Source organism: Phalangium opilio, unplaced genomic scaffold (assembly GCF_054372755.1).
Source record: "Phalangium opilio isolate 3A_F unplaced genomic scaffold, DU_Popi_V2 ptg000002l_1, whole genome shotgun sequence".
Classification (NCBI taxonomy): Eukaryota; Metazoa; Arthropoda; class Arachnida; order Opiliones; family Phalangiidae; genus Phalangium; species Phalangium opilio.
The window spans coordinates 9,611,776-9,624,114 of NW_028324144.1; the positions used below are offsets into that span (position 1 = coordinate 9,611,776).

The 12,339-nt window shown below is 38.2% G+C and overlaps 1 protein-coding gene across 1 annotated transcript; it reads right to left on the reverse strand.

The window, feature by feature from the left end:
* Nucleotides 1–1,532: 1,532 nt before the first annotated feature.
* On the reverse strand, nucleotides 1,533–3,519 carry LOC149718722 (uncharacterized). The gene has a single exon (XM_089860252.1). The coding sequence runs from the start codon at nucleotides 3,470–3,472 to the stop codon at nucleotides 2,318–2,320; it is 1,155 nt and encodes a 384-aa protein (XP_089716378.1). The 5' UTR covers nucleotides 3,473–3,519; the 3' UTR covers nucleotides 1,533–2,317.
* Between the last annotated feature and the right edge of the window lie 8,820 nt (nucleotides 3,520–12,339).

The following is a 12,339-nucleotide window of genomic DNA, read 5'->3' on the forward strand; positions in this document are numbered from 1 at the left end:
CTTTTTGGCTTTTGCCGAATCGAATCCAAGACTAATGTAATTGTTAACGTGGCATGAAATCCACCGGTTAACTTTAGAACTATTGTGATGCCAGCGATTACAAGGGACTCTCCGTTTGCTGGGGAATAGAGGGGAACCGCCGTAAGAAACTTCATTAAGCAACTGATTTAAAGACAGCGAATGTTAATTTTGCGTCTTTACAAAGCAACTAGCTGTTACCGACGAATTCGATCGCGTGGAATTAGTATTATTTTTAATATTTCATCGAATTACCTTTATCTCAAACCTACGAAATGGTTCCCAGCTGCTTGACTTGTCTCTATAATTCCAGCGGTGTTTGTGCCAAATTTGTTCGCGATTAGCTATATATATGTTTATATAAGCGACACTGAGACGTTCATCGTGGCAATCATAGCTTAATTTTAAAGGAAAAACGCGTCCTGGAATTTTTGTTCTTTCATTTGAAAGACATATCAAACAACGAATATTTTTAATTGGTGCTATGAATTCGTCTGCAATATTAAAGACGATACCAACCATTAAATGAATTCGGGGTTGGTACCTGAAATTATATGGGATGAAGTAAATATTACAACCAGACGGGTATCGTTCAGGTGTCTTATTGGTGGTCAGCTTGTACCACGTGACGGGTCCCCGGCTTAGCTTCATCACACTGAAGCCTAGCGCGCGTACGCTCTTGTTGGTATCTTCTATAATATTGTTAGTGAATATTCATTACTTTTTTTTGTCTTTCATTTTGAAAAAACGAAAACTAAACGATGAGTTTTTCCTTTAATTGATAAGATACGAGAAACAGAAAACTAATACTAAGAAATTTTAATTATATCGAAAGAGTTGCGCGTATCATTAAATATTTCCAAGGATTGAAACGAGAGACGTTTTTAAGTGAATATGACCGGCCTCAATCGAACTGAAAAGGGAGTATGACCTATATGCAACGTTGCACGAATTCATTATGAAACCAGGGATATTAGATGGTTTAAGAGGGGAATTGAGGAACGTTATCGGCGTGTCATGCGCACTATGGTCTACCATATTTCTTAGTTTTTAGTACTATTCAAGGAGACGGAATTTCCATTAGTAGTCATTCGAGTGGAAGTAGGCGCAGCTCTACTTGCAGCAGAGTGTATAGAAATTTTGCAAGGCTGTTGCGACGATTTGGTCCCCAATCTTCCGTCTTCTCTTTGAGGGGAAATGTTCAATTTAAACGTCAAAATATCCGTGAATGCCCCCCCCCCACACACACACACTCCTAAAGATAGGCCTTTGCTAAGCCTAATACTATTGACGCGTTAAATTGGGACCAAAAACGTTGGAATGCATAATACTTCTAGACCCCACTTAGATTGTTTACAGAAAATGGTGACTGATAATGAATGTTCCCAATATATGACGTAAGTATTTCTTAATATAACATTTAGAAAGTTAGGCATAAAAATCTCCAAATATCTTCATCTTATGCCTATTATGTTCGATATAAAAATTATAATAATGGAACTCACTATATTACTTCAAAGTATACATATAGTTTTATTCGTAAATACAAGCAATGTTATAGGACAGTGGACGCGAAAGTTTACAGTACTTTGTTAATATTGCCCATAATGGAAAAGTAATAATTCATATATTATATATATATATATACATGCATATATATATATAGTGTGTTGTGGATCATACAAGATATTATATCTAAAAGCTAATTATTTTCGATAAGTGATGACGTGGAGTTACATTCTCCTTGGTCAACTCGGACACTCAATTGCAACTACAGTCTTCAGTTCCTCTATCTTTTCTCGCATTCGCTTAATCTAATCATTTTTCTGCGCAATAGGCGACTAAGCTTCGGCTTCCGCTTCGTCCTTATTCTTAAAACGCGCTATTTTTGCTATGTGCTCCGATAACATGCTTTTAATTTCTTCGTTTCTTATCGCGTTTAAATCAAGTTGGTCAATCGCGCCAATACCGGCACCATTATCGAGTAAGAATCGAACAACTTTCAAATGTCCACTGCGTATAGCCTCCGATAAGGGTGTCCGGCCTGATTTATCCGCGAGTCTCACTTGTGCTCCATTTTCTACGAGGAATTTCACTACATCCAAATGCCCGAAAAAGGAAGCCACAAACAAAGGCGTTCTTCCATATTTGTTCGCCGTTTCAATTTTAGCTTCCTTCTCCACTAAGAATTTAACGACATCTAAATTTCCACTTCCACAAGCCTCGGAAAACGGTGTGTGTCCTATGTCGTCCGCCGTTTCAATTTTAGCTCCCTTTTCTACTAAGAATTTTACGACATCTAAATTTCCACTTCTGCAAGCCCCAAAAAACGGTGTTTTTCCCCTTTTGTTAGCCGTTTCAATTTTAGCTCCCTTTCCACTAAGAATTTAACGACACCTAAATTTCCATTAAGGCAAGCCTCGAAAAACGGTGTTTCTCCGTGGCGGTTCACTGTTTCAATTTTAGCTCTCTTTTCTACTAAGAATTTAACGACATCTAAATTTCCACTATTGATAGCCTCGAATAACGGCGTATTTCCGTCATTGTCAGTTGTTTGAACTTTAGCTCCCTTTTCCACTAAGAATTTAACGAGATCTAAATTTCCAGACCCGCAAGCCCCAGAAAACGGTGTTTGTCCATATCTGCCAGCCGTTTCAACTTTAGCTCCTTTTTCCACTAAGAATTCAACTACATCTAAATTTCCACTTATGCAAGCAAAAAACAACGGTGTTCGTCCAATTGTGTCAGCCGTTTCAACTTTAGCTCCCTTCTCTACAAAGAATTTAACGACATCTAAATTTCCACTTTTGCAAGCCCAAAAAAACGGCGTTAGTCCAATTTTGAGCATCATATCAATTTTAGCTCCCTTTTCTACTAAAAATTTAACCACATCCAAATTTCCACTTTCGCAAGCCCAAAAAAACGGTGTTAGTCCAAATGTGTCCACCATTTCAACTTCGGGTCCTTTTTCTAGTAAGAATTTAACGACATCTAAATTTCCACTAACGCAAGCCCAAAAAAACGGTGGTTTTACTGAGTAGTCATACGTTTCAATCTTAGCTCCCTTTTCTACTAAGAATTTAACCACATCTAAATGTCCAAATTTGGAAGCCGCTAATAACGGTGTTTTTCCGTCATTGTCCGCTCTTTCAATTTCAGCTCCGTTTTCTACTAGGAATTTGACGACGTCGAAATGTCCGCCTTCTGACGCCGCGAATAACGGCGTTTTTCCATCATTGTCGGCTGCTTCAACATTCGCTCCTTTTTCCAGCAACAATTTGACCAAGTCCAAATACCCTTTCTGTGAACTCAGGAATAGAGGAGTGCGTCCATCTTTGTCGCTCTTGTTGACGTCTTCCCCATTGGACAATAAGATATTTATCGAATCTTGGAAGCCATTAGAGAAGGTGTCGTTTATAATTGACAACCATACTATTATCCACAAAGCCTTCATTATATCTAAAGGCAACCTTTTCTGTGCAAAGTGGCGCACTTCGGATGTCGATGCCTGCATTAGAATTGTTAAACCATGCGTTATTTAATAATTCCCATAATGCTAGTAAGATAAAAAAATGCACTTGACTCCATCAGAGGAAGGTACTTTGCAGTTCTAGAGTCACACGCTATCAAGGCGCGAAAACTAACATATTTTCGTTAGCTAATTAAGGAGTGTTATCTTACAGCCAATAAAGAATCGAAAAGATGTTTTTCTACTTTGCTACAATAGAAACCCTTGGCGTATGAATACCCGTTGTTAAATCTGGTAACAAAGAAAATATTTTGGACCAAATGTTTGGTGCAAAAGTTTAAATTTGTTCTTTCTTTTAAGGTGGAAGGTCGCACTTTAAATCGGGCGTTTTTGAAAACTAGATGGCGCTGGAGGGCCACCGGAATGCTCATTATAAATGCAAATAATTATGAAAAGTACCGTCCTTTTTCAAACCGTAAAAATCACTATTCGACCAATGATCTGTAAAAGTGTCTCGAGTCTATTTATAAATTTAACATTGTCACCTTTAACAGGGAGAAGTCTTAAAAAGGGCGTGGTCACTCCCTGCTAAGTTGCTATAGCTTTTGCTAACTACCAAGATAATCTCGCTTTAACGAAAGGAATAAAAGGGTAAATACCAGGTTATCTTGGAAAAATATATTAATACTATACTGTCTATCCTACTATTCAGGCCTCGTAATAGAAAAGCTGGGGATGGGAATGATTTTTTCGCCTGAAGCGATTGACTAATTTTAAATATAGAAAAACATTATGCTCCAGGGGTATTGCAAATTCAAAAATAACAGTCCTTTGCATGGGCAGGTTGTGTAGAAAATGTCCAACTTTAACTTTTTCTGTGGCTCGTGCTATACTAGCTCGCGTTTTTGGCCCCTATGAGGGGCTAATCACTCTTAGATTCTTTGTACGGTTTACGAGTAATCATTTTAGCACTGCAAAGGGCAGCGGCTTTAAAAATTAGAAGTGTACAGCCTTATACACCGAATACGCTGAATGACTGCCCCTCGGATAAACCTCTCACTGACATATGCAAGTTCAGGAACGAAGAGTAGGTAAAGAAGCTAGCTTCTCTTTATTGGGGACTCTGGGGAGCCCTTGCAGTTCACATTTTCGAAGAAGAGAGTGGGGAGAGAAGGCTAATAAAAAGAGAGCTTTCTAAGTGCCGCGATCTATTGTCCCGGTAGAATCAGTATCTATACTCCCTCAAAGTTTCAAGAAAAGTAACTCTTTAGAAATAAATTCAAACGAAAAAAAACCAGCAACTAATTGATATTCTGATCGGAAAAGCTAGAAATATTTGTTATGTGTTGCAGACCGTAAATTGAATCTGAGCAATTTTAAGTAATGTAATTAATATACAGGGTGTTTGTGAAAGGTCCATCAATAATGAAAGGGCGTATTTATTGGGCCATTTTGAGTCGAAAATGTTCTATGACATTTTTTCCGTCCGAGCCACTGTTTTCAAGGTATGATTGGAGTAATTTACGGATGACCCCTTAAATTCAATTAAGAAATTGAAAGACAGCGCTAATTTAATGAAGGGGTCAACCCTAAAATATTCAAATCAAAACTCGAAAACCGTGGCTCGGACGGCAAAATGTCATAGAACATTTTCGACTCAAAATGGCCCAATAAATACGCCCTTTCATTATTGATAGACTTTTCACAAACACCCTGTATTTCGATATGTATTATTCGAGCCGCATGTTGGCTACTCAGTGTCGTTATTTCACGCCAGTTGGTGTGATTTTTAGAGGGTCTAGAATTTTTATCGAAACAGTGTTTTTCTGAATAATTGTATTTTGCAATATCTTGAACATTTGTCGCTCTTTCACAAAGAAAAAAGTCTTCGAGGGTTATGATACGAAGGAGTATAGAACTGGTAACTCAACTTATACTATTCATATAAATAGTTTTTAGACTAGGAGGATTGATACCATTTACACCAGGAGGCCAGTCTACTTGGTACTTCACTTTGTCCGCCAAGTACCCGGGCCTACTGGTGTAAATGGTATCAATCATCCTATTCTGAAAACCATGTATGCCAAAAGCATGTATGCAGGCTAAACATACAGAGACTGCAATAGCTTTTACGACCTGAGAATGAATATTTCTTTCGCCTCGGGGCGCGGACCCATTAGGTTGGGGTGGTAAGGGTTTCGTTATTGGAAATGGCGACCGAACGATGCCACTGATCTTGAAACGACTCCTATTTTGTATGCCTACAAATTTTGTTGCCTGAACTTCTTCTATTTAAGGAAGGGGGGGGATCATACAACTTCAAACCGTATTTCTTTTTAGTGGGAAAGAATACGGCAAACTGGAAAAGGTCTCGGTTTGTCCTATTCTTTATTCCTTTTCAAAGAAAAGATCTTTGGTACCCTTAATGTGCTGACAGGCAACACCAACGTTATTGTAGGGTGAGGCTGGGCCTGAACCCAAGTCCACGCCCCGAGAAATATTCCTAAACCAAAATATAAAATCGCGACCATGGTGCCACCTATTATTTCATCACCAAAAAATGGTTTTTCGTCAATAGATAATTAAGTATTAAATATAAATTTATAGTTTTTGTTGCAAGAAACGAATGTATTTATGATATATTATTTGAAATTTCAATTTCGAAAATTCGTTCACTGGAAACGAAATTAAACGGGAACTGAGTCTCATTTTAATATAGTTAATAAAATAATTTTAATTAATTAACTGAAGCAAGTCCAACTCTCAATTTTATATTGGGAACAAGGTAAGGTTTCACTAAAAATTATCGAGAAAACGGTTTGTCGATAGCTTCTTTGCTTTTGAAATAAAATGGGAACTAGTTTACTCTTTTTGTGGTATAATCGGGAACTTCCACCTTAACTTTCTAAGCTCACTCAACAATTTTGGTCTTTTTGGCTTTTTGCCGAATCGAATCCAAGACTAATGTAATTGTTAATATGGCCTGATATTACCGGTTAACTTTAGAACTATTGTGATGGCAGCGATTACAAGGGACTCTCCGTGAGCGACGCGTCGTTTGCGGGGGAATAGAGGGGAACCGCCGTAAGCACCTTCATTAAGCAACTGATTTAAAGACAGCGAATGTTAATTTTTCGCCTTTATAAAGCTATACTAGCTGTTACGGGCGACTTAGATCGCGCGGAAATAGTATTATTTTTAGCATTTCATCGGATATTTTGGTTCTTACCGTTATATTTAAACTACGAAACGGTTCCGCAGCTGCTTGAAACACGACTTGTCTCTTTAATTCCAGCGGTGTTTGTGCCAAATTTGTTCGCGATTAACTATATATGCTATGTTTATATCAGAAAACGGATAAAGCGAGCGACACTGAGACGTTCAACGTGGCAATCATAGCTTAATTTTAAAGGAAAAACGCATCGTTGGAATTTTCGTTCTTTCATTTCAAAGAGCGTATAAAACAACGAATGGTTTAAATTGGTGCTATGAATTCCTCTACAAAATTAAAAATTAACGTTTGTATGTTTCTTTGACTTTCCCTTACGAGTTTCTATACAATTTATCCGATTGTTATGAAACTTTGGTGAGTTGTTGGCCCAAGTTCGTCAAGGTTCACTTACCCTAGCGATGGGATGGAGGCGAACCCCTAGCCATTAAGCCTCTAAAGATCGTCCTATTCCAGATGCGTAACATTTTAGCTTTAAGAACAACACCTAATTAAGCATCGTTTTATTGTATTTGAAAGTTATAAAATATTATTTTCTTAAATAAAAATCACATATTTGAAAGGGCGTTGGTCCAAAGACTATTTAGTGTTTAGAATCCCGGGAAACGCTGGGTAGCTTATAGCTAGACTACAATATTAAAGACGATACCAACAATTAAATGAATTCGGGGTTGGTACGTAAAACTATATGGGATGAAGTAAATATTACAACCAGAGGGGTATCGTCCAGGTGTCTTCCTCGCGGTCAGCTTGTACCACGTGACGGGTCCCCCAGCTTAGCTTCATTACCACAATATTTGGTATCTTCTTTAACATTGTTAATGAATATTTAACACTTATTTTGGTCTTTCATTTTGAAAAAACGAAAATTAAACGATGAATTTTTCCTTTAATTGATAAGATACGAGGAACAGAAAACAAATGCTAGGAAATTCTAATTATATCGAAAGAGTTGCGCGTATCATTAAATATTTCCAAGGATTGAAACGAGAGACGTTTCCAAGGGAATATGACCTGTCTCAATCGACCTGAAAAGGGAGTATATGACCTATACAACGTTGCACGAATTCATATTGGCTCACAGCCGTTATGGATATCACAAACATATTGGTTGGTAAATATTCATCAACAAGCAGCGCATAACAGCAAAATGCAGCCGTAAATTTTTGTACGGGAGAACCTGTAAACATGGTAATTCGCAATGGACAATTTCGATGGAACTAAGAGGGAAAGACACGAGGGCAAAACTTTGCCTTACATTTCGCTTATTGACCCCTGCGCTGATGCAGTCTTTTTGTGTCATGAGACTGCAATGTATCAATCCCCTTGTATGTCCCGACTTTTTGGTACTAAATCCTCAGCAATCAACCCACAAACCTCGTCTTAACGTGGGACAAAATTCCACAAACGCATGCGTCTTGGCAAAACGTTAAGCGTTAATAAATGAGGAGGGAATTATTTATCGCCTATGTGATTCGGTTCAGTAACCTTGTTCCAAATGTAAAATGATGTTGGGAAGAATCATGTTACAATTGCCAAGCTTTGTGGTACACTTCTCTCGAAGAGAAGAATTATATGTATAGTTCTGGATTTCTCGAAATGCATTCAGGGACATATTTTTGATGTCTATGATGAAGATTGCGGGCAAAAAAATCGAAACGCAGCTGTCCTTGCAGGCTTGCATCAGTCTGTATTGAAATTTTGCAATGCTATTGCGTCGATTTGGTCCCCAGTTTTCCGTCTTCTCTTTGACGGGAAATATTCAATTTCAAAGCCAAATTATCCGTGAATGTTTGCCCTCCCCCCACACTCCTAAAGTAAAGTTAAGCCTTTGCTATGCCTAATTCTATTAACGCGATAAATTGGGACGAATGACGTTGGAATACGTAATACTTTTAGACCCCACATATGGCTCGTGTACTGCAAACGGTGACTGATAATGAATGTTCCGAACATAACATGGTTATTTGCAAATACAATAGATAGATTGAAGGGGTATCGTTCCTTTCAACCGAATTCCCAATGGACCGAAATCCCATTCGACCGAATATCCCGCAATGATTTTAGATTTCCAGCCCAATGGCTATATTCCCGATGGACCGAAATCCCAATCGTCCGAATATGCCCCTAAAAAATACATGAATATAACTTGAAACACTGTAGCCGTCAGCGATTCGGTGGTGTAGTGGATACGATGTTGGACTGCGAAGCGATAGGTTGTTGGTTCGAATCTCCGAAAGGTATGTTAATAATATTAAAAGTAAATGTTTCGTGATACTAATTAAAACGCTCACTTTCACTCCTTTCAAGGCAAGAGATATATAGAATTAATAAACAAATTGTGCTTAAAATGAAGTACAGTCTTAATGGTAGTTCCATCAATGTCTTTAAATTTTAAATTAAAATTTTAATATTTTGGTTTCGGGTAGGTTAGGTTAGGTTAGGTTAGGTTAGGTTAGGTTAGCTTAGGTTAGGTTAGCTTAGGTTTGGTTAGGTTAGCTTAGGTTTGGTTAGGTTAGCTTAGGTTTGGTTTGGTTTGGTTCCAATAATTCGTTGACACCTTTTCCAAAATATGCTCCTTTTAATTAGCGACCACCTTTTCCAAAATATGCTCCTTTTAATTAGCTACTACCTTTTCCAAAATATTCTCCCTTTAAATAGCTACCACCTTTTCCAAAACATTCTCCTATTAATTGGCTGCCACCTTTTCCAAAAGATTTTCCTATTAATTAGCTGCTACCTTTTTCAAAATATTCTCCTATTAATTAGCTGCAACCTTTTCCAAAACATTCTCCTACTAATTAGCTACCACCTTTTCCAAAACATTCTCCTATTACTTAGCTGCCACCTTTTCCAAAATATTCTCTTATTAATTAGCTGCAACCTTTTCCAAAACATTCTCCTACTAATTAGCTGCCACATTTTCCAAAATATTCTCCTTTTAATTAGCTACCACCTTTTCTAAAATATTCTCCTATTAATTAGCTGCCACCTTTTTCAAAAGATTTTCCTATTAATTAGCTGCCACCTTTTCCAAAATATTCTCCTATTAATTAGCTGCCACCTTTTCCAAAATATTCTCCTATTAATTAGCTGCCACCTTTTCCAAAATATTCTCCAATTAATTATCTGACATGTTTTCTAAAATATTTCTATTATTGCTAATAAATTGTTCGTGGTAAGAGGCGGGCTTTTAATACTCATATAAATAATCTTTTTACCTCCAAACAAGGTTGGGTTGGGTTAGGTTTGGTTAGGTTAGGTTAGGTCAGGTTTGGTTAGGTTAGGTTAGGCTAGGGAAGGTGAGGTTGTTAAAATAAGTGCAGTAATACATTTTCAACTCACATTTATTTTAACAATAATAAGTTGTGAAATTAAAAATATATTTAATGCAAAACCACACAGTATGTCTTCTTCCAGTTCAATTGAATTTCGGTCCAATGGGACTATAATAAAATCGCACCTTTGGCTACGTTCGGTCGAATGGGACCCCCCAAAAAAAAACCCTTCTGTCGAATGGGAATTCGGTTCAATGGGACCAAAGCATTGAAGGTTAGGCACAAAAAGCTCTATTTGTCTTCATAGCTACTTAGAGCATCAGGGATTAAATAATCTTATACCTAGTTTGTCCGTTACAAAATTGAAAAAGAAGACGAAGAAGATACCTTGTAACGTTGCCCGGATATGTTAGCGTTACAATTCTCTCTACGAGCGCGATTTTAAGTAGCGAATGTATATGAGATGTTAAAAAAGTGACTCTTCGTTTTGAGGGAAGAAATAGAATTTATTTTCATTAGTCATAATAACAGAATCCCCCAAGTCAACCCTGTCATAAAACCATTCGGAGAGAGTTTCTTCTCATCTCTCCGCCAGGTCATCAAGCCATAAATTCAGGTAGATTCGTGGAAACGCCAATTAGTGCTGTTGTGAATGTAATTATAATGGGTATGCCCTCATATAGAGGGCGCTAAAAACACGTCTCATAGAGGGGACGGGGAGCCATAAGGAGAGAGCTTCACTCTTCTCCGGGACTCTAAGTAACGCTTTAAGATTTTAAGTACAATGTAACATCAATCATCTCAATATCAATAATAAATATCAGCAGAAGAAAATAGGGGAAGTGGGTAGCCGTAGCCTTGAGCCATACAAGTCGTCCAGTGATTCTCACTTACAATGGTCGATTCCCCTACCACCCTTAAAATTTGAATCTGGCCAATCGGCGCGAAGCATAAAATAGTACCAGATTTCATTGCGAACGCCACCATGTAGTGAACTGTGGAACTAACTTGTGTAGTCTGCTTATATTTCTGCTGTGCTTCAGTTTGAGTTAGGGTTACGTCAGGCAACGGCTTAATGCGGATATTGGTTTAATTAAGGACGAAAATTCGGTTATTTAATAAAATGAATGTCGTTAAGAGTACGCAGTGTGATTTAACGTACAAGGAAACTACCGATAAGAAAACTCAGGCTGTGTTGAAAGGAAAAGTAAGATCTACCCAAACCAATCCCAATGTTAAAAATCAAACTACAACAACTTGGATACAACTTTATTACTTTGAACTCTTCCCTATCACAGTTTAAAACTTCAGACAAGTTAATTTTTTCCCTGGAACTTAGAAATACCATTGTATTTAAAAATAAAGACATATTTTAAAATAAGTTATGAATAGTTACCACTCGATTCCGGCCTCTGCCATTCTGCCTGAGTGCCTCACTGCCTCTAGCAGACGCCTCTAGTCAGTTGGAAGGCGTAGGACCGTACTGTCCACAGAATTACGTCACTCGTGTGTTAATGCGCGTAAAAATCCTATCTCTCTTCACCCCCACGGGGAGGGAAATGGCGCGAAAAATCCGTAAACGGGACGCCTCGCGAAGTTGCCCAAGCTATCCACTTCCCCTATTTTCTTCTGATATCAGTATTAGTTATCAATTATGTGTCTCCAATAATTATAACAACATACGTAACAAATGGCGACGGAGATGGGATGATTGATTTGGATAAACTTCCATTATCCACGACGGAAAGAGTTAGCGAGTTACACGAGGAGCGGAGCCCGAGAACCCCAGTAACACGAGTGTTCCGCGTTCAAGTCGGTTCGAGGTAGATTCGTCGCTTTATGGCCTAGTCAGCACTTACGACTAAAATCCGACTCTTATCCTACTTCAGTTGCCAACTCCGCTTTGCAGTCGGCCGTGAGAACAATAAAATAGAGTTGGCTGACAGTTGTATTTTAAGTCGGTTAATGTAATGAGGATTGGGTCGGCTGCTCGACTCCTTACCAACTAACACGCGTTTCTATCAAATAAAAGATAACAATATGGGTCTAGAGGTCGACATATCCGACGGCCTACCGATCACACTGAAAATTTCAGATTTAGTTGTAATGAAGCTTCTTCCGCGTTTGATTCGGTTCGAGGTAGATTCTTCGCTTTATGGCCTAGTCAGCACTTACGACTAAAGTCCGACTCTTATCCAACTTCAGATACCAGCTCCGCTTTGAAGTCGGCCGTGAGAACAAACAAATAGAGTTGGCTGATAGTTACATTTTATGTCGATTGGTGTAAGAAAGGATTAGGGCGGCTGCTCAACTCCTTACCAACTAACATGGGTTTTTATCAAAAT